Source organism: Urocitellus parryii, chromosome 11 (genome assembly GCF_045843805.1).
Source record: "Urocitellus parryii isolate mUroPar1 chromosome 11, mUroPar1.hap1, whole genome shotgun sequence".
In the NCBI taxonomy this organism is placed as follows: domain Eukaryota; kingdom Metazoa; phylum Chordata; class Mammalia; order Rodentia; family Sciuridae; genus Urocitellus; species Urocitellus parryii.
Genome location: NC_135541.1, coordinates 123,990,005 through 124,017,016, shown reverse-complemented (window position 1 = coordinate 124,017,016; position 27,012 = coordinate 123,990,005). Strand labels below are relative to the sequence as shown.

Sequence of the window (27,012 nt, the reverse complement as noted above, 5' to 3'; positions counted from 1 at the left end):
ATATGCACCGGCATATCTTTGAGCATCTCAAATTTATTATATCCCAAAATGTCCCACAAAAAAGAGATTCCCTTGGTAATTTTGTCCCAGCATCCTGTTTCTGGATATAGCCAGTGTGAAAGGATATGAGCTTCTACCTGTATCCTCCCTACTCTAGTCTCTGAGATGGAAACCAGGTGCCTGTACAGTTGTTGTTTTGTGTTGATAGCTACACCCCCAAAAAGCTTGTGGGAAATATTTTGAGTTGTTGCAGCTAAGTGTGGGGGAGTTGGAAACTGGGTACCTGGATCAGCCGCAGAACCATGCTGGTAGCCATGCCCCCTTTGATTTTTTTTTTTGGGGGGTGTTCCAGATCTTTATTTCTTTAGAAATACATGTGGGAAGTAATGGTACATTAGAATGGGCTGAGACCTGATCGTTCTGGATTTAAATCCAGCCCAAGTTCTCTTGCTAGTAATTTTCTTTTTTTTTATTGGTTGTTCAAAACATTACAAAGCTCTTGACATATCATATTACATACATTAGATTTAAATGGGTTATGCACTCCCATTTTTACCCCAAATACAGATTGCAGAATCACATCAGTTACACATCCACATTTTTACATAATGCCCTATTAGTAACTGTTGTATTCTGCTACCTTTCCTATCCTCTACTATCCCCCCTCCCCTCCCCTCCCCTCCAATCTTCTCTCTCTACCCCATCTACTGTAATTCATTTCTCTCCTTGTTTATTTTCCCATTCCCCTCACAACCTCTTATATGTAATTTTGTATAACAATGAGGGTCTCCCTCCATTTCCGTGCAATTTCCCTTTTGTCTCCCTTTCCCTCCCACCTCATGTCTCTGTTTAATGTTAATCTTTTCTTCCTGCTTTTCCTCCCTGCTCTGTTCTTAGTTGCTCTTATTATATCAAATAAGACATTTGGTATTTGTTTTTTAGGGATTGGCTAGCTTCACTAAGCATAATCTGCTCTAGTGCCATCCATTTCCCTGCAAATTCCATGATTTTGTCATTTTTTAGTGCTGTGTAATACTCCATGGTGTATAAATGCCACATTTTTTTTTATCCATTCATCTAAATTGAAGGGCATCCGGGTTGGTTCCACAGTCTAGCAATTGTGAATTGTGCTGCTATGAACATCGATGTGGCAGTATCCCTGTAGTATGCTCTTTTAAGGTCTTCAGGGAATAGTCCGAGAAGGGCAATAGCTGGGTCAAATGGTGGTTCCATTCCAAGCTTTCCCAGGAATCTCCATACTGCTTTCCAAATTGGCCACACCAGTTTGCAGTCCCACCAGCAATGTACATGAGTACCCTTTTCCCCACATCCTCGCCAGCACTTGTTGTTGTTTGACTTCATAATGACTGCCAATCTTACTGGAGTGAGATGGTATCTTAGGGAGGTTTTGATTTGCATTTCTCTGACTGCTAGAGATGGTGAGCATTTTTTCATATACTTGTTGATTGATTGTATGTCCTCCTCTGAGAAGTGTCTGTTCAGGTCCTTGGCCCATTTGTTGATTGGGTTATTTGTTATCTTATTGTGTAATTTTTTGAGTTCTTTGTATACTCTGGATATTAGGGCTCTATCTGAAGTGTGAGGAGTAAAAATTTGTTCCCATGATGTAGGCTCCTTATTTACCTCTCTTATTATTTCTCTTGCTGAGAAAAAACTTTTCAGTTTAAGTAAGTCCCATTTATTGATTCTTGTTATTAACTCTTGTGCTATGGGTGTCCTATTAAGGAATTTGGAGCCCGACCCCACAATATGTAGATCAGAGCCAACTTTTTCTTCTATCAGACGCAGAGTCTCTGATTTGATATCTAGCTCCTTGATCCACTTTGAGGTAACTTTTGTGCATGGCGAGAGGAGGGGGTCCAGTTTCATTTTGTTGCATATGGATTTCCAGTTTTCCCAGCACCATTTGTTGAAGATGCTATCCTTCCTCCATTGCATGCTTTTAGCTCCTTTATCAAATATAAGATAGTTGTAGCTTTGTGGATTAGTCTCTGTGTCCTCTATTCTGTACCATTGGTCCACCCGCCTGTTTTGGTACCAGTACCATGCTGTTTTTGTTACTATTGCTCTGTAATATAGTTTGAAGTCTGGTATCGCTATACCGCCTGATTCACACTTCCTGCTTAGAATTGCTTTTGCTATTCTGGGTCTTTTATTTTTCCATATGAATTTCATGATTGCTTTATCTATTTCTACAAGAAATGCCGTTGGGATTTTGATTGGCATTGCATTAAACCTGTAGAGCACTTTTGGTAATATCGCCATTTTGATGATGTTAGTTCTGCCTATCCATGAACAGGGTATAGTTTTCCATCTTCTAAGATCTTCTTCTACTGCTCTTTTTAGGGTTCTGTAGTTTTCATTGTATAAATCTTTCACCTCTTTTGTTAGGTTGATTCCCAAGTATTTTATTTTTTTTGAGGATATTGTGAATGGAGTGTTTTTCCTCATTTCCGTTTCAGAAGTTTTGTCACTGATATACAGAAATGCCTTTGATTTATGTGTGTTGATTTTATATCCTGCCACTTTGCTGAATTCATTTATTTGTTCTAGTAGTTTTTTTGTAGACCCTTTTGGGTCTGCTAGGTATAGAATCTTCTGCAAATAGTGATAATTTAAGTTCTTCTTTTCCTATTTTTATGCCTTTAATTTCTTTCGTCTGTCTAATTGCTCTGGCCAGTGTTTCGAGAACTATATTGAATAGAAGTGGTGAGAGAGGGCATCCCTGTCTTGTTCCAGATTTTAGAGGGAATGCCTTCAATTTTTCTCCATTCAGAATGATGCTAGCCTGGGGCTTAGCATAGATATCTTTTACAATGTCGAGGTAAGTTCCTGTTATCCCTAGTTTTTCTAATGTTTTGAACATAAAGGGATGCTGTACTTTGTCAAATGCTTTTTCTGCGTCTATCGAGATGATCATATGGTTCTTATCTTTAAGTCTATTGATGTGGTGAATAACATTTATTGATTTCCGTATGTTGAACCATCCTTGCATCCCAGGGATGAATCCTACTTGATCACGGTGCACAATTTTTTTGATGTGCCTTTGTATCCGATTCGCCAGAATTTTATTGAGTATTTTTGCATCTAGGTTCATCAGAGATATTGGTCTGTAGTTTTCTTTCTTTGAGGTGTCTTTGTCTGGTTTCGGAATCAGAGTGATGTTGGCCTCATAGAATGAATTTGGCAGAGCTCCCTCTTTTTCTATTTCCTGAAATAACTTGAAAAGTGTTGGTATTAATTCTTCTTTAAAGGTTTTGTAAAACTCCACTGTATACCCATCTGGTCCTGGGCTTTTCTTGGTTGGTAGTCTTTTGATTGCTTCTTCTATTTCATCCACTGATATTGGTCTGTTCAAATTGTGTGTATCCTCCTGACTCAGTCTGGGCAAATCATATAACTTAAGAAATTTATCGATGTGTTCACTATCTTCTATTTTATTGGAATATAGGTTTTCAAAATAATTTCTAATTGTCTTCTGTATTTCTGTAGCATCTGTTGTGATATTGCCTTTTTCATCCCATATGTTAGTAATTTGAGTTCTCTTCTTCTCTTCGTTAGCATGGCTAAGGGTCTGTCGATCTTATTTATTTTTTCGGAGAACCAACTTTTAGTTTTGTTAATTTTTTCAATAGTTTCTTTTGTTTCAATTTCATTGATTTCCGCTCTGATTTTAATTATTTCTTGCCTCCTGCTACATTTGCTGTTGTTTTGCTCTTCCTTTTCTAGGGCTTTGAGATGAAGTGTGAGCTCATTTATTTGTTGGTTTTTCCTTTTTTTGAGGAATGACCTCCGGGTGATGAATTTCCCTCTTAAAACTGCTTTCATTGTGTCCCATAGATTCCGATATGTTGTGTGTGTATTTTCATTTATCTCTAAGAATTTTTTGATTTCCACCTTTATGTCTTCTGAAACCCATTGATCATTCAGTAACATATTGTTCATTTTCCATGTGATGTAGGATTTTTCCTTCCTTCTTTTAACATTGATTTCCAGTTTCATTCCATTATGGTCAGATAAAATGCATGGTATTATCTCCACCCCCTTATATTTACTGAGGGTTGCCCTATGGCATAATATATGGTCTATTTTTGAGAAGGATCCATGTGCTGCTGAGAAAAAAGTATATCCACTTGATGATGATTGATATATTCTATATATGTCAGTTAAGTCTAGGTTATTGATTGTGATATTGAGTTCTATAGTTTCTTTATTCAGCTTTTGTTTGGAGGATCTGTCCAATGGTGAGAGAGGTGTGTTGAAGTCACCCATAATTATTGTGTTGTGGTCTATTTGATTCTTGAACTTGAGGAGAATTTGTTTTATGAACATCGAAGCACCATTATTTGGTGCATAAATATTGATAATTGTTATGTCTTGTTGGTGAATGGTTCCTTTTAACAGTATATAATGTCCTTCTTTATCCCTTTTGATTAACTTAGTCTTGAAGTCGATTTTATTCGATATGAGAATGGCCACCCCTGCTTGCTTACGAGACCGTGTGCATGGTATATTTTTTCCCAACCTTTCACCTTCAGCCTGTGTATGTCTTTTCCAGTCAGATGTGTCTCCTGGAGGCAGCATATTGTTGGATTTGTTTTTTTAATCCATGTTACCAGCCTATGTCGCTTTATTGGAGAGTTTAAGCCATTAACGTTTAGAGTTACTATTGATATATGGTTTGTACTGCTAGCCATGTTTGATTATTTATCTTTTTTTTTTTTAATTTAGTTTGTTTCTCCATGATTAGCTTTTCCCCCGCCCTCTGTCATTACCGAGGCACTTCCCACTGATGGTTTTGGTTGTTTTTCATTTCTTCCTCGTGTAGTGTTTTGCTCAAGACGCTTTGCAATGCTGGTTTTCTGGCTGCAAATTCTTTTAGCTTTTGTTTATCATGAAAGATTTTTATTTCGTTGTCGTACCTGAAGCTTAATTTTGCTGGATACAGAATTCTTGGTTGGCATCCATTGTCTTTCAGTGTTTGAAATACCATTGTTCCAGGATCTTCTCGCTTTCAGCGTCTGTGATGAAAAATCCGTTGTTAACCTTATTGGTTTACCCCTGAATGTAATCTGCCTCCTTTCTCTTGTAGGTTTTAATATTTTCTCTTTGTTCTGTATATTGGATATCTTCATAACAATGTGTCTTGGCGTTGGTCTACTGTGATTTTGTGTGCTCGGTGTCCTGTATGCATCTACAATTTGTATATCTGTTTCCTTTTTTATTTCTGGAAAGTTTTCTGTAATTATTTCATTCAGCAGATTACTCATTCCCTTGGTTTGAATCTCTGTACCTTCCTCTATCCCGATGACTCGTAAGTTTGTTTTTTTTTTTTTTTTTTTAAAGAGAGAGTGAGAGAGGAGAGAGAGAGAGAGAGAATTTTTAATATTTATTTTTTAGTTCTCGGCGGACACAACATCTTTGTTGGTATGTGGTGCTGGGGATCGAACCCGGGCCGCACGCATGCCAGGCGAGCGCGCTACCGCTGAGCCACATCTCCAGCCCCGGTTTTTTTATGTTATCCCATATCTCTTGGATGTTTTTCTCGTGATTTTTTTTACCAGCCTTTCTGAGTTGGCTAGACTCTTTTCAAGATGATATATTTTGTCTTCATTATCTGACGTTCTGGCTTCTACTTGCTCCACTCTGTTAGTGATACTCTCAATTGAGTTTTTAATTTGGTTTATCATTTCCTTCATTTCTAGAATTATTTTTTGATTTTTTTATAATCTCTATCTCCTGATAAAGATGCTTAACTTCTTCTTTTATCTGTTTATGTAATTCATTTTCAATGTATTCTTTCACTGTTTGGATTTGCTGTCTTGTATCCTCTTTAAGGTTCCATTCCATCTGTCTAAGGTATTCCTTGAGTTCTTTATATGACCATTTTTCTGATCACTGTAGGTCCTCCTGAATATTTAGGCTGTCCTTCATTGTTTGTACTCCTTTTCTTCCTTGCTTTTTTATGCTGCTCATGTTACTTCTTGTTCTGTTTGACTGCTGAGTTACTGTTTACTCTTATAAATTTATTTGATGCTGTCGCCACTGATTTCAATGAAGTTATCTCCTCCGCCGAGTGACGTCAGTTCTCTGCCATGGTGGTATCCCATGCAAATGGTGACCGTTCATTCCCTTTGCTGGGTGACCAATGCAACGGTGGGTCCTGACTGTTTCTCCCAAGCCCCGTTTCAATCCTGTGGCCACTGCCTATGAAGGCTCGGTTGGCTTTTACCTTTGTAAGTTCAGAAGGGCCGACCAGTTATTTCAGCGGGATCGTTGGTGCTGAGTCACGAGAAGCAGGCGAACCGGAGCTTGAATCCCCTTTGATGGGTTTTAAGGGTTGATGGGTTTCCTCCGGACTAGCGCGCATGGCTGGGTTGAGCTTCCTCCTCCGGTCTGGCTTGGCGCCGGGCTTCCTCCTCCGGTCTCAGAATCCTGTTTCTTACTTATTGTTTCTCTTTTTATTCTCAATCTTCTCTAGCATGAATATTGCCAGAGGGCAACAACTTAGACTGGTTCTCTATTGAATGCCCAGAATCCAGCACAGTATCAAGTAAGTGTCTAATGCTCTAAAAGTGTTTGAGAATGAATGAATGAATGCCCTAAACTAAGTTTATTTCTCCAAACCTGCTTTATTCTACCTTCCAAGTGCTTGAATTCTGTTAGTGGTAATGTCACTGGAAACTTGGAAGTAAACCTTGATGATCGTATGAGCGCAGGACCTGCCTGTTTCTGAATTTTACATGAAGATTATATTCCTGCTGAAGATTTGTTCTGTATTCCATTATGTCAAGATGACACAATGTACCCTGTTGCATTTTAGATGTAAAGACTGAAAACAGCTAATATAAACAGTGAGATTTAGGGAGTAAGAAGTCGTTGGGAGGCAAGGCCATAGGCAAATTGTAAATTATATATTTCTAAATGATACCATCATATTAGGTCTCTTTCTAAGGGGGAGAGTCACATAATGGTTAAGAGGATAGGCCCCTGGAGTTAAGACTACTAGGGTTCAAATCCTGGCTCTGTCACTTACTAGCTATATATCTTTGGGAAAGCTGCTAACTTCTCTGGTTTTCAGTTTTTTCATCTGAAATAAAAGGGTAGGAATAATACCTCACAGGCTTGTGTGGGGATTAATACACAGGAAGTCCATAGAGCAATGCTAATACATAGTATTTGCTTAATAAATGTTATTAACTATTAGTACTTAATAGTTGCCATTTTAGGCTGCTAATCAGATAGGCAACCATGTTTCATTAGGGAATGATCTTTGCAAAGTGTGATTTGAGGCTATTGGTTTGAAGGGAAGTTCAAATTTGTTGAGTGAGGACTGACTTCCTTGCAGGAGATGTCAGTTTCTACAGAGGGAGGTGCCAGGTGCAGGTGGGATTATTTTTGGTAGAATATACATGTGAATTCCCTGATTCAGTAAGGAAGTATCAGTGTTTTCAGGCCTGCACAGAAATCTGAAAGAATTCTGCTTCTACCCTTTTATAGGAGAGGATAACCAAGTCTGAAGCCTGGAAAAATTATGAATGTTGTTATTGCCTTAACAAAGCCCTCTTCTTTCCCATTCTCTTCTCACTCTCTGTTTCTCTCTCACTCTCTGAACACAGTGGGACTTTCATTCTAAGAGTAGTGTGTTATTGAGGTAGAACACGAATATTTGGTGATTTTATCAACTGGTTAATCATAAAGAGTCACTTTTTACTCCCATGTCCTTTTGTCATTTCAGTCAGTTGGCATTCTTGCTATCTCTTTCCTGCCAACTGAACAAAGATGAATTTGATGGCAATTATTTTATACCTTAGAATGATTTTGTTTTACTGAATATTGAGATACTTGGAAGTGAAATATTTTAGAGCTACAAAAACAACTGTGGCCAGATTTGTGTACTATGAATAAAGTCCTACTATGAATGAAGTCCTTCCCAGCCTCTATCTGGGCTTACAGGGTGTACTTTGAGAGTCTCAGTCCAAAGTGGGTGACCCAAGAACAAAGATGTCAGCATTCCTCTTTTTAAATTCAAAAGGCAAAGTGCAGGTACGAGACATTAAAATTTGAAAAAAGATGCTATTGGGCAGAACATTTTTTTTCTATTCCACCTCTATCCAGAATAGGAAAAGTATCACTTAAATGGGAGTGGAGGGGAGTTTAGAGAAAAAGTGGAGTGGGATGTTTGTGTGGCTGTCCTACCCCAGACTAAGGTGAAGAGTGGTGAATGGGTACATAGCAAACCTCTTTGTAATTGTGGAGATCTCAGAACTGAGAGGACATGTGCCTCTTTTTCCTAGTGTCACTAAGATGACTGCAGGCTTTGTAGAGAGGACCTTCGGTGGTATGGAGTAGAAAATGTGGTCTTGTCATGAGTGTTAGAGAAAATTCAAAGGGCTGAGTTTCTCCCAGCCTTACAGTGGGATAAGAGAACATCAGAAAGCACCAAAAATTATCCTTGTTCTCATCTTGGATTCTTGTGTTTCCTTTTTCACATTCTGATCTAGTTACTTTTCTAATCCTATCTTTATTTTTTCTAATTCTATCTTTTTTTAATATTTATTTTTTAGTTGTAGTTGGACACAATATCTTTTCTTTTATTTAATTATTTTTATGTGGTGCTGAGGATCAAACCCAGGGCCTCAGATGTGCTAGGCAAGTGCTCTACTGCTGAGCCACAACCCCAGCCCCCTAATTCTATCTTTAAAAGGAGTTAAGTCTCAGTATATTGTGTTTTCCTTGTTGCCTAAGTCCATTTTGGATTCTATAAACTTTGGGTATCTTCCTATATGACTTGCTCTCTATTGATTCCTTCAGAGCTGTTTTCCAGAATCAAAACCATTTCTTGAATCATAGTCATCTCTTTATTTAAGATATTTGAAATTTCTTTTATTTGCTCCCTTAGGTCATTTTACTCTGTGCCAACTTGATTTCCCAAGATTGAATATTTTACTTATCATCTGAATTTTGGCATTGTGACGGTATCCTTCAGCATTCCCTCCTTTTTGGCACAATTGTCTGTTTTATTTCCAGTGTAATATGCCCTTGGTGGTTGTTCTTGTTCTTATTCTTCCTCTTCTCCACTTTCTCTCCCTCCTCTTGCTTCTCTTCTTTTTTGTGTGTTGCTAAATCATCTTCTCTTTTCTGATTGCACATGTAGTTTTATGTCAGTGAATTACAAAGAATTTCAATAGGATTTTTAATGTAACTACCTCTTTATCTTAACTGAAATCATATTTTCCCTGAGTGATAATCCTTTCAGCAGTTTCAAGGGCAGAGTATTCATTCTTCCTCCATTGTGTTATAGCATGGAAATGGTCTGAGCAAGCTTTTTTTGCTTACCATTGTGATTTCTTTCAATGGCCACTCCTTCATTAATACACATACATCCCACCTTCTTTCCATCCTCATTTCCCTGCCTTGGTTAATCTCTTTGCTCTATAACTATATTCAGTGAGGACTTTGGCAATTCTCTTCCTTTCTACCCTGGCTATTGTTATCATCCTAGAAAACTGAGCAACCATGGTGATGTATCTGTATCCTTACACTTAATTTCTTACACTTAATTGATTTCTCCCTCCATTCTACTTAGCTTAGGTATTATAAGTAACCTAGAGATGATTTAAAGTATACAGGAGGATGCATGTAGGTTATATGCAAGTACTATACCATTTTATATAAGGGACTTGAACATCTATGGATTTAGATACCTGTGATGGAGATAAGGAGTCCTGGAACTAATTCCTCAAGGATACCAAGGGATGACTATACTCAGGTGGATGTAGCTTTGAACTAGAGATGCATGGGTTATTAAGTGGATTTGATTTCTGCACCACTGGCTCCCTCTGAGCATTTCTGGACAATGGACAAACCATAGCCATATGTGGTACCCTTAGTTATGAATACCATCTTCTGAGTTATGCTCCTTGTTTTTAAATGCTAGCTATGTAACTATGGCAAATTGGTTAAGCTCTTGTCTCATTTCCTCATCAGTAAGATGGGGATATGGAAGGATCTGTCTCATAATCAAGAGGGTTTTATATATATAGTAGTGCTTGGCAACACAGTAAGCTTTATATAAATACAGATATTATAAATACTATTATCATAAATGTACAAATTCCTCTGAGATATAAGATTAGGAGTAGAACTGCTGTTAGGTAAGATATGCATTTTAAAAACAAACCTGTTCTTTATTTTGTCTCTATTTTCTTTAGGCTGTCAATCTCCCCCCCCCCTCTGCTTCTTTCATATCTATCTAGGATTCTGTTAGCACATTTTTAATATTGTGGACCTCAATTGTAGTGCTTTGTGATTGTTGTGTCAGTAATGTGTAAGCATGTCAAAGAAGAAGAGCAAATCTAGTTGTGTAGATCATTCATTCCCCCAAGGCAGGCAGATTGGATTAAGGATGCAGTGAGAGTAGCTTCTTTATGCCAGGCACAAGGCTCTTTTTATCTAGGCACAGCTTGTAAGGTGTTTTGCTTCCCACTCTGTCTGCTTTGGAGATGTCACAAGACAATGATGGTGAATGGGCTAATCTCATTTTCTTCTTCCTTCTCCACCCAGCTTTTCCCTTCACCTGTACTATTCCCATGCACACATTCCTTTAACCGACAGACAAAATATTTATAGCTACTTATTGCTTACTATTTGCTGCCTTCTAACCACATTATCTTTCTCTCATTCTTTTTAGTTCTGTTTCAAGAAATGTCCCTATGTCCTTTATTCTTTCTTAGCGTATTCCCTGCAACCCCTTGTTTTACTAGAAATCTGGTTTTCCTTGTATGATGCCGTTTTCCTTTTCTCTTTGTAGCCTAGTTGTTCTGAATAGGTGAAGTCAGTGTGAGACAGTGAAATTAATTGAGAATGAGTTATTTATTTATTTATAGTTATTTGTTTATTTAATAAAAACTTTTATTTGCTCTTTTTAAAATATACATGACAATAGAGTGTATTTTGACATACACATACATGGAGTATAATTTCCCATTCTTGTGGTTGTACATGATGATGTGGAGTTACACATGGTGGTGTATTCATATATGAACATAGGAAAGTTATGTTTAATTCATTCTACTTCCTTTTCTTCCCCCATCCCCACTCCCTTCCTGCTTCCCTTCATTCCCCTTTTGTCTAATCCATTGAACTTCTGTTCTCTCCCACCCTTATTGTGTGTTATCATTCCCATATCAAAGAGAACATTTGGCCTTTGTTTTTCTGGACTTGGCTTATTTCACTTAGCATGATAGCGTCCAGTTCTATTCATTTACTGGCAAATGCCATAATTTTATTTTTCTTTATGGTTGAGTAATATTCCATTTTGTGTGTGTGTTTGTGTGTATAATTTTCTTTACCCATTTATTTGTTGAAGGGCACCTCTGTTGGTTTCATAGCTTCGCTGTTGTGAATTGAGCTGTTATTAAACATTGATGTAGCTGCATCAGTATGCTAATTTTAAGTCCTCTGGGTATATACTGAGGAGTGAGATAACTGGGTCAAATGGAGGTTCCATTCCAAGTTTTCTGAGGAATCTGTATATTGCTTTCCCAGAGTGGTTGCACCAATTTTCAGTCCCACCAGCAATGTATGAGTTTGCCTTTCTCTCTACAACCTCATCAACATTTATTGTTACTTGTATTGTTGATAACTGCCATTCTGACTGGAGTGAGATGGAATCTCAGTGTAGTTTTAATTTGCATTTCTCTAATTGCTAGAGATGTTGAACATTTTTTCATGTATTGGTCGATTGATTGTATTTTTCCTTCTGTGAAGTGCCTATTTAGTTCCTTTGTCCATTTATTGATTGGGTTATTTGCGGTTTTTTTTTTTTTTTGGTATTAAGTTTCTTGAGTTCTTTATACATGCTGGAGATTAATGCTGTATCTGAGGTGCAGGTGGCAAAGATTTTTCTCCCATTCTGTAGGCTCTGTCTTCACATTATTGATTGTTTCCTTTGCTGTGAAGAAGCTTTTTAGTTTGTTACCATCCCATTTATTGATTCTTGATTTTACTTGTGCTTTAGGAGTCTTGTTGGAAGTCAGTTCCTAAGCCAACCTGATGGAAAGTTAGGCCTACATTTTCTTCTATGAGGCACAGGGTCTCTGGTCTACTACCTAGGTCTTTGATCCACTTTGAGTTTCGTTTTGTGCAGGATGAGAGATAGGGTTTAACTTCATTTTATTACATATGGGTTTTCTGTTTTCCCAGCACCATTTTGGGGGCTGTTATTATTAAAGCTGCTATTAATATTTATGTAAAAATCTTCATGTGGACATATGCTGTTATTTTATCTAGGAATAGAATTTCTAGGTCCTATAGTAAACTGTCAACCTAAATAAAAGAGAAATTTTCCAAAGAATAATGTTATTTATTTCGGGGATAGCAGAGCATTGTAATAGGAATATACACGCCACAATAATCTATTGGTGTATTCAAGGAGACTGAGGCAAGGAGAATATTTTAGAGGCAAAAATGAGGAGGATTATGTAAGATATTTTGGAACAACCGTGTTTGGCCACAGGATTAATAAGAATGGTGCCAGTACAAGGTTGAACAGAAAATTGCTGGGCAGATGTCCTTGTAGAAGTATTTTTTGTGGAAGGTTGTGGTCTTGGTAGAATCTTTGTGATAGTTACTAATAGACATTTGCCTGTGAAAACCCTTTCTTCATATCCTCCTGGTTTTTCAAAAAATGTTTTTCTTCACATTTTTTGATCCGGAGCATTATTGTTGTACATAATGGTGGGATTTGTTGTTACATATTAGAACATGCATACAATATAACAGTATAATTTGGCCAACATACCTCCCCAGAACTTTCTCCCCCGACTGGTTCCCTTCCTCTATTCTATTGATCTCTCTTTGCTTTTCATGTGATTACCTTCCCCCTGCCCAACTGTTCTTTCGCTTTTTCCTTTCGAACTTGAGAAAAAAGACATGATCCTTGACCTTCTGAATTTGACTTATTTCACTTAACATAATGGTCTTAAGTTCCACCCATTTTCCTGCAAATGACTTAATTTCATATTTCTTTATGATTGAGTAAACCTCCATTGTGTATATATACCACATTTTCTTTATCCATTCATCCGTTGATGGACAACTAGGCTGTTTCCATAGTTTGGCTGTTGTGAATTTTGCTGTTGTTATACATGGTTATGCATGTATTGCTATAGTATGCTGACTTTAACTTTTTTAGGCTAAATACTGAGATGGGTCATGTAGTGGTTCCATGCCTAGTCTTTTGAGGAACCTGCATACTGATTTCCATAGTGTTGTAATAATTCACAGACCCACCAGCAGTATAAAAGTGTTCCTTTTTCTCCACATCCTCTGTGGCACTTATTACTGTTTGTATTCTTAAGGACTGCCATTCTGACTGGTATGAGATGAAATCTCAGTGTAGTTTTGATTTGCATTTCCCTAATTGCCAATAATGTTTACTATTTTTCTTTATATATTTGTTGGCTAGTTGTATTTCTTCTTCTGAGAAGTGTCTGTTCAATTCATTCACTCATTTATTAATTGTTTTTATTTTGTGGTTCTAAGTTTTTTGAGTTCTTTATGTATTATAGGTATTAATCTGTCAGAGGAGTAGCTAGCAAAGATTTTCTCCTGTTCTTTGGGTTTTCCCTTTACATTTTTGTTTCCGTTGCTTTGCAGAAGCTTTTTAATTTGATGTCACCCCATTTATTAACTTTTGGCATTATTTCCTAAGCTCTAGGGGTCCTATTGAGAAGGTCATTGCTTGTGCCCATATACCGGATTGTTGAGCCTACGTTTTCTTCTAAGAGTTGCATTGTTTCTGGTCTAATTTTTAGGTCTTTGATCCATTTTGAGTTGATTTTTGTGCAGGGTGAGAGATAAGGGTATAGTCTCATTCTTCCACATATGGATAACCAATTTTCCCAGCGCCATCTGTTCAAGAGGCTGTTTTTTCTCAAGTGTATGTCTTTGGCACCTTTGTCAAGGGTCAGATGACTGGAGATGTGTGGGTTCCTCTCTGTGTATTCTATTTTTTTTTTTAATAAAGAGAGAGTGAGAGAGGAGAGAGAGAGAGAGAGAGAGAGAGAGAGAGAGAGAGAGAGACTTTTTAATATTCATTTTTTAGTTCTCGGCGGACACAACATCTTTTGTTGGTATGTGGTGCTGAGGATCGAACCCGGGCCGCACGCATGCCAGGCGAGCGCGCCACCACTTGAGCCACATCCCCAGCCCTGTGTATTCTATTTTTGTATCATTGCTGCTATGTGTCTGTTTTTATGCTAGTACAATGCAGTTTTGGTTACTATGTCTCCAGCATTTCTTTGTTTTTTTTGGAATTGCTTTGGCTATTCTGGGTCTTTTATTTTTCCAAGTGAATTTTAGGACTTTTTTTTTCTAGTTATGTGATGAATATCATTGATATTTTGATAGGGATTGCACCAAATCTGTATAGTGCCTTTGGTAGTATGGCCATTTAAACAATATTAATTCTGCTTATCCATGAGCATGGGAGGTCTTTCCATCTTCTTGTATCTTCTTCGATTTCTTTCTTCAATGTTCCATAGTATTGTAGAGTTTTTTTACCTCCTTGGTTAGATTTATTCCTAGGTATTTTTATTTTTCAAGCTATTATGAATGGAATTATAATGAGATTTCTTTCTCATCAGATTCATTGTTGGTATATAGGAAAGCTATTGTATGTTGATTTTGTAACCCTATTTTGCTGAATTTTTATTAGCTCTAGCAGTCTTATGGTGGATTTTTTTTTTATTGTCTCTGTTTAGGATAATGTCATCTACAAATAATGCTAATTTGGCTTTTTCCTTTTCTATTTTTATCCCTTTTATTTACTTCTCTTACCTAATTGTTCTGGCTAGAATTTCTAGCACTGTATTAAATAGGAGTGGTGAAAGTGGACATTTTTCCCATTTTCAAATTAAATTGTCTTATAAGATTTAAAAACTTTTCAGATATTCTGAGTTGTTTGTGAAGAATAGGACTTCAGGAAATAGGTTATTCTTGTTAGTTTTTAGTTTGACCACCTATGTGAGAGAAATGGAATGAAGCAGAGATGAGACAAAACTCAGTATTTGATCACCATGTATGTATTGTTAATTTTAATGTAATACAGTCATTTGAATCCAAAGACTTAAAACAAACACATTACAATCAAACCAAAGAAATATATATATATATATATATATATATATATATATATATATATATATATATATATAACTGTGACAGTCTTCCTTTCTAGTTGGGTATTGATGATATTTCCCTACATGGAAAGGATAGTAAATGACAGGAGGAATTATATTTCTATTTTTTAGCACCTCTAAAGTTTTCCAGTTCAGAACAATTTCACAGAAATAGGAGCCAAGATCATTCTTGCTGACCCAAACTTAAGCCCACATTTGGATCATTTGATCCTGAACTGATCCATCTCTGCACTTTAAGAAATAATCTTTCTGGGCACAGTGGCCCATGCCTGTAATTCCAGCTACTGGGGAGGCTGAGGCTGGAGAATCACAAGTTTGAGGCTGGCTTAGTGAAGACCCTGTCTCAAAATAAAATTTAAAAAGTTGGGGTGGAAGGGCATTTGGGGATGTAGTTCAGTGATAGAGTGCTTGCATTGCATGTGTGAATCCCTGTGTTCAATCCCTAGTATGTTAAAACAAACAAAACAAAACAAATCATAATCTTGATTGTTGGCTAGGGAGAAACATTTGGGGCAACTTTTTAATGCCACTGTTTAGTACTGGTATACCCCAAAATAGGGGTATGGTGGTTTTGAGAAACAAAGAAGCTACCAAGGCTGCATCTTTGTTTTTGTGTTTCTGCTACTGTTCAGTGTAGGTCACACCAAAAATTAGAGTATGTATTGCTTTAATAGAAAGATTTGGCTCCAGGACTAGCAATGCTTTTATACTATATAGCATTATAAAGCTACAAGCTTTGTTTTGGAATCATCTCTAATTATACAATGACCTCTCAAAGATACCTTAACTAAATCCCATACTCTTAAATACTTTTGCTTTATTCTGAATTTAACCCGCAACACTAATCATTTATTCAACCTAATATTTCCTAACAGAGTTAGCCTAAATATCCTACATTCTTTGGAAGGAATGCATAATAAGGAATAGAGTACATTATAGCTTTAAGAGAAAAGAATAGAAAAAGATATATCTACTTTGAGAAAGAAATTTCATGATGAGTTGCTTATCTGCAAAGTTTTCATTTCTTAAATTGCTATTTGAGTTATTTTAACTTCTGTTTATTATTCATTCTTAGAATTGGCACCTCTGCTCTTGGACATATTCATAAAGTGGAGTGCTACTATTAAAACTATGAGAATTTGAACCTAAACTTCCCCCTCCATAGTTACTTACTCTTCCTCTTTGATAGCAGCAGCCACCTTGTCTATTGTCCTCATTGTATAATGGCAGCGTATTGGTAGTATTGGACCTAGACTGTCCATAACAGGGTGTAAATTGTTCAAAGGTACAACCTGAGGAACTTTCTGCTGGTCTGTAACTGCTTCTTGATTGTCTTTCATTATAATTTGAATGGTTACAGTTTGATTCACACTGGTTTCCACATCCCCCTTGTAATTCATGTTGCTCATAAGTAGAACACTGACTGGGTCCAGCGCTACATGATCCAGATCTAGATGAGTGACATGAGCCATACTCATATTGTTGAGAGCTAGAGCACAGACCAGATCCAGAACGACATTGTCCAGAGATAGATGAGGGACAAGAACCAGACACATACGGTTTAGAACTAGAACACTCACCAGATCCAGAATAAGGTTGTGCAGATATAGAGGAAGGACATGAACCAGACCCGTATTGTTGAGAGCTACAACTCTGACCTGAGCCAGATCCAAGTTGGCTATGGCTAGAATAATGACTTGAGGCAGATCTCTGCTGGCCAGAGTTAGAAGACTGATTTGAACCATACCCATGTTGACCATAGTGGGAAGATTGACTTGAGCTGGACCAAGGTTGGTCATGGCATGATGACTGTCCTGATATTGAACCCTGTTGTCCATAGCCAGAAGTTTGATCTAATCCAGATCTATTCTGACTAAAGCCAGAAGAACCTCCTGCACAAGATTCATGTTGACCAAAGCCAGAAAATTCTCCTGAGCCAGATCTTTGTTGGCCCAAACTGGAAGATTGACTTGATCCAGTCCCATGCTGAAAGCTAGAAGACTGACCTGAGCCAGACCTGGGTTGACCAAAACCAGAAGACTCTATTGAACCAGGCCCATGTTGCCTATGAATAGAAGACTGGCCAGATCCAGATGTGTGTTGTCCATAGCTAGAAGACTGACTTAAACCAGATCTATGCTGACCATAACTGGAAGACTGTCCTGAGCTGGACCCATGTTGGCCACAGCTGGATGACTGTCCTGAGTATGAGCCATGCTGTCCACTACTAGAGGACTGGCCTAAGCCACTTCCATGGTGACTAAAGCCAGAGGACTCTCCTGAACCAGACCCTTGTCCAAAACTTGAAGACCCTCCTGAAGCAGAACTGTGTTGCCTCTGCCTAGAAGTTTGGCTTGATCCAGATCTGTGCTGGCCATAGCTAGAAGACTGACTTAACCCAGACCCATGCTGTCCATAGCTGGCAGACTGACCTGAGCTGGACCCATATTGGCCACAGCTGGATGACTGTTCTGGGTATGAGCCATGTTGTCCACTACTAGAGGACTGACCTAAGCCAGTTCCATGGTGACTAAAGCTAGAGGACTCTCCTGAACCAGTCCCTTGTCCAACACTTGAAGATCCTCCTGAACCAGAACTGTGGTGCCTCTGCCTAGAAGTTTGGCTTGACCCAGATCTGTGCTGGCCACAGCTGGAAGACTGACTTAACCCAGACCCATGCTGTCCATAGCTGGCAGACTGACCTGAGCTGGACCCATGTTGGCCACAGCTAGATGACTGTCCTGAGTATGAGCCATGCTGTCCACTAGTAGAGGACTGGCCTAAGCCAGTTCCATGTTGATTAAAGCCAGAAGACTCTCCTGAGCCAGACTCTTGTCCAAAAATTGAAGACCCTCCTGAACCAGAACTGTGGTGCCTCTGCCTAGAAGATTGTCTTGATCCAGATCTGTGCTGGCCATAGCTGGAAGACTGACTTAACCCAGACCCATGCTGTCCATAGCTGGCAGACTGACCTGAGCTGGACCCATGTTGGCCACAGCTGGATGACTGTCCTGAGTATGAGCCATGCTGTCCACTACTAGAGGACTGACCTAAGCCAGTTCCATTGTGACTAAAGCCAGAAGACTCTCCTGAACCAGACCCTTGTCCAAAATGTGAAGACCCTCCTGAACCAGAACTGTGGTGCCTCTGCCTAGAAGATTGTCTTGATCCAGATCTGTGCTGGCCATAGCTGGAAGACTGACTTAACCCAGACCCATGCTGTCCATAGCTGGCAGACTGACCTGAGTTGGACCCATGTTGGCCATAGGTGGATGACTGACCTGAGTATGAGCCATGTTGTCCACTAGTAGAGGACTGGCCTAAGCCAGTTCCATGGTGACTAAAGCCAGAAGACTCTCCTGAGCCTGACCCTTGTCCAACACTTGAAGACCCTCCTGAAGCAGAACTGTGGTGCCTCTGCCTAGAAGTTTGGCTTGATCCAGATCTGTGCTGGCCACAGCTAGAAGACTGACTCAACCCAGACCCATGCTGTCCATAGCTGGCAGACTGACCTGAGCTGGACCCATGTTGGCCACAGCTGGATGACTGACCTGAGTATGAGCCATGTTGTCCACTAGTAGAGGACTGGCCTAAGCCAGTTCCATGGTGACTAAAGCCAGAAGACTCTCCTGAGCCAGACCCTTGTCCAACACTTGAAGACCCTCCTGAAGCAGAACTGTGTTGCCTCTGCCTAGAAGTTTGGCTTGATCCAGATCTGTGCTGGCCACAGCTAGAAGACTGACTTAACCCAGACCCATGCTGTCCATAGCTGGCAGACTGACCTGAGCTGGACCCATATTGGCCACAGCTGGATGACTGTCCTGAGTATGAGCCATGTTGTCCACTAGTAGAGGACTGACCTAAGCCAGTTCCATGGTGACTAAAGCCAGAGGACTCTCCTGAACCAGTCCCTTGTCCAACACTTGAAGACCCTCCTGAACCAGAACTGTGGTGCCTCTGCCTAGAAGTTTGGCTTGACCCAGATCTGTGCTGGCCACAGCTGGAAGACTGACTTAACCCAGACCCATGCTGTCCATAGCTGGCAGACTGACCTGAGCTGGACCCATGTTGGCCACAGCTGGATGACTGTCCTGAGTATGAGCCATGCTGTCCACTACTAGAGGACTGGCCTAAGTCAGTTCCATGGTGAGTAAAGCTAGAGGACTCTCCTGAACCAGACCCTTGTCCAAAATTTGAAGACCCTCTTGAACCAGAACTGTGGTGCCTCTGCATAGAAGTTTGACTTGATCCAGATCTGTGCTGGCCATATCTGGGAGACTTAGCTGAGCTGGACCCATGTTGTTCACAGCTTGATGACTGTCCTGAGTATGAGCCATGTTGTCCACTAGTAGAGGACTGGCCTAAGCCAGTTCCATGTTGATTAAAGCTAGAAGACTCTCCTGAACCCGACCGTTGTCCAACACTTGAAGACCCTCCTGAAGCAGAACTGTGGTGCCTCTGCCTAGAAGATTGTCTTGATCCAGATCTGTGCTGGCCACAGCTGGAAGACTGACTCAACCCAGACCCCTGCTGTCCATAGCTGGCAGACTGACCTGAGCTGGACCCATGTTGGCCATAGGTGGATGACTGACCTGAGTATGAGCCATGTTGTCCACTACCAGAGGATTGACCTAAGCCAGATCCATGTTGATTAAAGCCAGAAGACTCTCCTGAGCCAGACCCTTGTCCAAAATGTGAAGACCCTCTTGAACCAGAACTGTGGTGCCTCTGCCTAGAAGTTTGACTTGATCCAGATCTGTGCTGGCCATAGCTGGAAGACTGACTTAACCCAGACCCATGCTGTCCATAGCTGGCAGACTGACCTGAGCCGGACCCATGTTGGCCACAGCTGGATGACTGTCCTGAGTATGAGCCATGTTGTCCACTAGTAGAGGACTGGCCTAAGCCAGTTCCATGGTGACTAAAGCCAGAAGACTCTCCTGAACCAGTCCCTTGTCCAACACTTGAAGACCCTCCTGAACCAGAACTGTGGTGCCTCTGCCTAGAAGTTTGGCTTGACCCAGATCTGTGCTGGCCACAGCTGGAAGACTGACTTAACCCAGACCCATGCTGTCCATAGCTGGCAGACTGACCTGAGCTGGACCCATGTTGGCCACAGCTGGATGACTGTCCCGAGTATGAGCCATGCTGTCCACTACTAGAGGACTGGCCTAAGCCAGTTCCATGGTGAGTAAAGCTAGAGGACTCTCCTGAACCAGACCCTTGTCCAAAATTTGAAGACCCTCTTGAACCAGAACTGTGGTGCCTCTGCATAGAAGTTTCACTTGATCCAGATCTGTGCTGGCCATATCTGGGAGACTTAGCTGAGCTGGACCCATGTTGTTCACAGCTTGATGACTGTCCCGAGTATGAGCCATGTTGTCCAGTACTAGAGGACTGGCCTAAGCCAGTTCCATGTTGATTAAAGCTAGAAGACTCTCCTGAACCCGACCGTTGTCCAACACTTGAAGACCCTCCTGAAGCAGAACTGTGGTGCCTCTGCCTAGAACTTTGGCTTGATCCAGATCTGTGCTGGCCATAGCTGGAAGACTGACTTAACCCAGACCCATGCTGTCCATAGCTGGCAGACTGACCTGAGCTGGACCCATGTTGGCCACAGCTGGATGACTGTCCTGAGTATGAGCCATGTTGTCCACTAGTAGAGGACTGGCCTAAGCCAGTTCCATGGTGACTAAAGCCATAAGACTCTCCTGAGCCAGACCCTTGTCCAACACTTGAAGACCCTCCTGAAGCAGAACTGTGGTGCCTCTGCCTAGAAGATTGTCTTGATCCAGATCTGTGCTGGCCACAGCTGGAAGACTGACTCAACCCAGACCCCTGCTGTCCATAGCTGGCAGACTGACCTGAGCTGGACCCATGTTGGCCATAGGTGGATGACTGACCTGAGTATGAGCCATGTTGTCCACTACCAGAGGATTGACCTAAGCCAGATCCATGTTGATTAAAGCCAGAAGACTCTCCTGAGCCAGACCCTTGTCCAAAATGTGAAGACCCTCTTGAACCAGAACTGTGGTGCCTCTGCCTAGAAGTTTGACTTGATCCAGATCTGTGCTGGCCATAGCTGGAAGACTGACTTAACCCAGACCCATGCTGTCCATAGCTGGCAGACTGACCTGAGTTGGACCCATGTTGTCCACTACTGGAGGACTGCTCTAAGCCAGTTCCATGGTGACTGAAGCTAGAAGACTCTCCTGAACCAGATCCTTGTCCAAAACTTGAATACCCTCCTGAACCAGAACTGTGGTGCCTCTGCCTGGAAGATTGTCTTGATCCAGATCTGTGCTGGCCATAGCTGGGAGACTGAGCTGAGCTGGACCCATGTTGTTCATAGCTTGATGACTGACCTGAGTATGAGCCATGTTGTCCACTACTGGAGGACTGGCCTAAGCCAATTCCATTTTGATTAAATGCAGAAGACTCTCCAGATGCAGACTCTTGTTGAGCAGAACCAGAAGACTCACTTGACCCACAACCATGCTGACCGTAACTAGCAGATTGACCTGAGATAGATTCATGGTGTTTCTGACTAGAACATAGGCTTGAGCCACTTCCATATTTTCCATAATTAGAGGATTGGCCTGATCCAGAGCTATGCGTTTGTCTTGTAGAACTCCCCGACTGACAGCCTGAATTGGATTCATGGTATTTTTCCCTGGAAGAAATGCTGGATCCATACCCACATTGTTCATAGTCAGAAGACTCTCCAGATCCAGTCTCTTGGTGACCATGGCTAGTATGCTTTCCCATGCAAGACCTCTCATGACCAAAGACAGAGGTCTGACCTGTGCCAGAGCCATGCTTTTGACTTCTGTCACTTTCTGATGAATGAGTATAGGTGCTTCTGTGTTTTCTTTGAGTAGAGGACCGATAGGAGCTTGATCGATTTTTGTCACTGCGTATGGACTTGCCTGATGCAGACCTATATTCTTCATTGCTTGAGGACTGTCTTGATCCAGAACCATATTTTTGTTGCTGCCTGTATTCTGATATACCACTTGAGCTTGATCTAGGTTGCCTTTGACTAGAAGAATGACTAAAGCTAGAGCCCTGTTTTTCATATTGTGATGACTGATCTAAATCAGATCCATCTTGTTCACAACTTGATGACTTGCCTGAGCTAGATCCCTGATTTTGTTTTTCCCAACTCCTTGACTCACTTGAGCTGGATGTATGTCTTCTTTTAGTAGGGGGATGACCTGAGCTTGACGTATATTTTCCATAACTGGAAGACTCACTTGAACTGGAATAGTATCCTTGTTCTTCACAGTTTCCTGATTGAGATTCTACATTTGGTTCATGCCATCTCTGTTGAGAAGGCTGGCCTGAGCTAGACTTATTAGCATAACCAGAATGGTCATTTGAGTTTGACCCGTCGTCTTGTCCTTCATAACTCCCTGAGCTGAATTCATGATGCTTCCTACCAGAGCACAGGCCTGATTTCTTATTATGTTGTTTATTCCCTAAAAATTCTTTTGGGTTGGCTCTTTCTTGCTGATGAGTACCATGCTTATTGTGCTCAAAGTGGATTGAACTTGACTCTTGCCTTTCCCCAGAGCTTTGCCAGTGCCCAGAATTAGACAAAATTCCTTGTTCCTTCATTTTTCTGGATGTGAACCTAGGCCTGTGTTTAATGTTTCCTCTGGAGCTTTTGGAATAGGAATCATTCTCTTCTGCACTTGAACTTGAATAATTGGAAGAGGATTCTTGCCATTTGTCTTTCTCTTCTTCTGTTTCACTCTGTTCCTCTTGGTGCTGGTGACTGTGATCTCTCTGCTTTGACCCTGAAGCTTGGCAGTAATCTTTGCCAATGATTTTATTACAAGCCTTAGTCAGCTTGAATATCATCAGAAGATATTCAGTAAAATCCACTTTGTTGTTGTGGTCTTGATCCAGACTTTGCATGATGATATCTACAGTGTCTGGATCATTTGGATTCTGTATAGGAACAAGGTACAGAGAGCATCTCTGTCAGTATGGACTACACACTCAGATAACCAATTGAAGGAAAACTGTAGAAATGTGAGTGGTTGGCATATTTAAGTGGAGCTCAACCATGTAGTCCTTTGGGCTAGATTACTCCCAAAGAGAAAGGAATATGCAATGAATAATGCAGAGAGAAATAGTTAGAAGGGATTACAACTGAAAGATGAAAGGGAAACAATTATTGTTGGTAGAAGAATGGTCAAATAGGAACATTTTGGATTCCCATATTAATCATATGTGGCTTTTCTTTATATGTCAAATTTAATAGTTAACTAATTAATTTATTCATTCAAGAAAGATTTATTGTTTACTCTTATCTGCCTAGCATTGTGTTATATGAGGAAATAAAGCAGTGAACAAGTTTGGATCTGACAAAATGAAATTTAAAGTTAAATGGGTCAGATACACCAACTTATAATTTATTGTAATAAAATTTCTATGAGTGGTTATCAGAGGGTAACCACTAAGAATCCAAGAAAGGTTAATGAGAGGATGTGTTGCCTTTTGAAGGAAGAATTAAAATAAGCCAAATGAAGGGATAGAAAGGAAAGAAGAGGGTGCAATAGATTCTTCCAGGCAGAGGGAATGATTTGAACAAAGGGCTAGAGGTGAGAGAAGGTATGGCTCATTCAAAGAACTGAAAGGAAATCCAGATTTCTAGGTTTAGAGTTTGAGGACTCAAGAGATGTGACTAGAGAGATATCAGGTCTAGTTTATAACTTTTAAGCCATGTTAAGAAGTTTAGGACTTTAGATTATGAGCAGATGGGAGCTGTTGGAGGATTTTGAGTATCAAATGTTGAGATTTGGAAGTAGGAAATGGCTTGAACTAGGGGACTAAGAATAGTGATGGAGAGAAATGGGCTGTTTTAAAATCTGTAGATGAACTAGATGGAAGGTGGTGCTGCCTGCTGAGGATGAGGAAATGAAGAATGGCACCAGGTTTCTACCTTGGACAAAAAGAAGGAGGAATGAGTTTAGAACAGAAGACGATGAGATTCATATCTGACACCTGTAATTTAAAACATCTAAAGAATTCCAAATAACAATATTCAGTAGGCAGTTAAATTTAAGGAGTTGAAACTGAAGAGCTAAATTTAAGTTCCCAAACAACTTATTTCTAAAACTGACAATTTTAAAGTGGTGCACATTCTTTTTAGTGATTTATGAGTACAAATGTTCTGAATTTAGAGGCCTTATGGTACCAGAATCTTAGAAATGAGCAGTGGTCTAGACATTTCAAAATGAAAAGACAAAGGGAAGGAGATGCATGTCAACTACTTTGCAATTTTTCTGAGAACCATAGGTAGGACATTTTAATATAGGATATTACACCATAGATAGGACATCTAAAAATCTATGTATGTTTTCTATTGTTTGACTTTGGTCATGTTATGGAAAGCATATGGTTCAACTTTTGATGGTACCTCAATCCTACCAAACCTAGTTCATTATTACCACGTAGGGTGAATTCTCTAGGGTGTTTGGCATATATGACAAAAAGGCAGAAAGTGATGAAGAAGAGAACTGCTAGAAAATTCAGTCCTAGCATGGAGTTCTTACCTTCAGAATTTGGTGAAACTCATTTTCCAAGAGTTCTTTCAGCTCTGCCTTGTTTAACGTGTCACAGTCCCCATGTTGGGTGGTATATTGGTAGAAAACATCAATGACAGTGACAATGCCTTGTAGGAGTTTAGACATCTTTTTTTTTTTTTTTTCAAATTTAAGTTAACCTAAGGGAGGAAAAATATTATTATTATTCTTTCTTAAACATATAAATAGGTCCAATTATTTTAGTAATTATCAGCTGTGATTAATTTTATCCTGTTGTAATCAAGAACTAATCCAGAATTGAGCAACTTGTTCAAGCCACGAAGCAAGAGAGTGATGAAATCAGGAACACAATCCATATCTTATTTCCCTTCCTGAATGAATGTAGGAGCAAAGACTTTCTGTTTTGGACTCTCTACTTTTAGTAAAGAATATGAGCTTTGTTCTGGAGCTATAGAAATTCTGTGTGCCAATTCTTTCACTTACTAGTTTTTTTTTTTTTTGTGTGTGTGTGTGTGTGTGTGTGTGTGTGGTGCTGGGGATTGAACCTTGGGTCTTGTGCATATGAGGCAAGCACTCTACCAACTGAGCTATATCCCAATCCCTTATTTTTTAAAAATAAGCTATATCAACTGAGCTATATCCCAATCCCTTTTTTTTAAAAATAGGTCTTAGTCATCACACTTTAAGAAACAAGTCTATCATCTATATGGTGTACCTAACTACAGCTAAGGAGCTTCTGTAGCTGAACTGGACCCTCAAGACATCTAGACAAAGGAAAGTAGACATAGTGGGCAATGCCAACCACAGGCCTAGGTAATACGTAGCTGGGGTGTCTGCTGTCAGATTTAGCTTTTGTTTTTATTCTTCAAGCAGTCACTGACCTTTAGGCCATACTGGTTGTACAGCAGAGAGAAAAAGCTCAGTAGTAAAAGAAACAACCAATCTAATGGATAACTAGATTCCCATGATCTTAATGGAAGATGTCAAAGAAATGAGATACTATTATATAGAGTTTAGATGTTGCTTCATTTTCCTTCTCAATAAAGTTAACTTATACCAAAGTTCCTAATAGTATACTAAAAAGAAGACTGGTATCCAGTGCCTCTTTGCCTTAAAGTATATCCTAGACTTTCATAATTTATAGTCCTAAGTACCCGTGAGTAGAAGAACTTAATCCCTGCTCACTTACCTAGTGCACCAGAGGAACAATAGGATGGAGATTGAAGTAGCTTGCAGGGTGCTTCTAGTTTGGGGATAGAGGCCCTTTTATAATGAAAATAATGGTCATCTTAGGGAGGAGCTGCACTCTTTGAGATGTCCTAATTCACTCCTAAACAAGTCCTGCTCCTTCTCCATCTCCACCTCCCAGATGATTACCTTCTTACTTCCTTACATGTTCACCTGAGATTGCAATAGCAGTTCCCAAATCTGGGCTAGTATCAGCCCCACCTACCAAAATGTCAGGACACTTTGCAGAAAGGCCTCTGTATATTCACCCAACTATGTAGCACAGTGCATTGACAACAACAAAAAATTGTGTGGACTTTAATGGAAGTTGGATGGAGTATGTGCAGGTACATCAGGGACCAAATGTCAAAGAATCATGGAATTAAATGTTCAAAAGGAACCTTAAAGATCATCTAGGGGCTGGGGTTGTAGTTTAGTGGCAAAGCACTTGCCTTCGATGTGTGAGGCACTGGGTTTGATCCTCAGCATCACATAAAAATAAATAAACAAAAATAAAGATATTATGTCCATCTATAGCTAAAAAAATATTTAAAAATATCATCTAGTCATACTCCCATTCTAAGCTAAGTTTTCTTTTTTCTTTTTTTTATTGGTTGTTCAAAACATTACAAAGCTCATGACATATCGTCTTTCATACATTTGATTCAAGTGAGTTATGAACTCCCATTTTTACCCCAAATACAAATCACATCAGTTATACATTCACAATTTTTACATAATGCCATATTAGTGACTGTTGTGTTCTGCTGCCTTTCCTATCCCCTACTATCCCCCTCCCCTCCCCTCCCATCTTCCCTCTCTACCTCATCTGCTGTTGTTCAATTCTCTCCCTTTCCCCCCCCCCTTTCCCCTCACAACCTCTTATATGTAATTTTGTGTAACATTGAGGGTCTCCTACCATTTCCATAGCCAATCCTTAAAAAACAAATGCCAAATGTCTTCTTTGATATAAAGAGAGCAACTAAGAACAGAACAGGGAG

General features: G+C 39.8%; 2 protein-coding genes across 2 annotated transcripts in view; both read right to left on the bottom strand.

Annotated features, from left to right (window-relative positions):
* The window catches only part of Hrnr (hornerin), a 28,119-nt gene extending 3,188 nt beyond the window's left edge, over positions 1-24,931 (bottom strand). Inside the window, exons 1-2 of the mRNA XM_077791635.1 lie at positions 24,794-24,931; positions 16,886-23,183 (exon numbers count right to left, since the gene is read on the bottom strand). Coding sequence (XP_077647761.1) covers positions 16,886-23,183; positions 24,794-24,931 — 6,436 coding nt within the window. The remainder of the gene's footprint in view (positions 1-16,885; positions 23,184-24,793) is intronic.
* A 608-nt stretch (positions 24,932-25,539) lies between these two features.
* The window catches only part of Flg (filaggrin), a 34,089-nt gene continuing 32,616 nt past the window's right edge, over positions 25,540-27,012 (bottom strand). The window contains exon 11 of the mRNA XM_077791634.1: positions 25,540-25,548. Coding sequence (XP_077647760.1) covers positions 25,540-25,548 — 9 coding nt within the window. The remainder of the gene's footprint in view (positions 25,549-27,012) is intronic.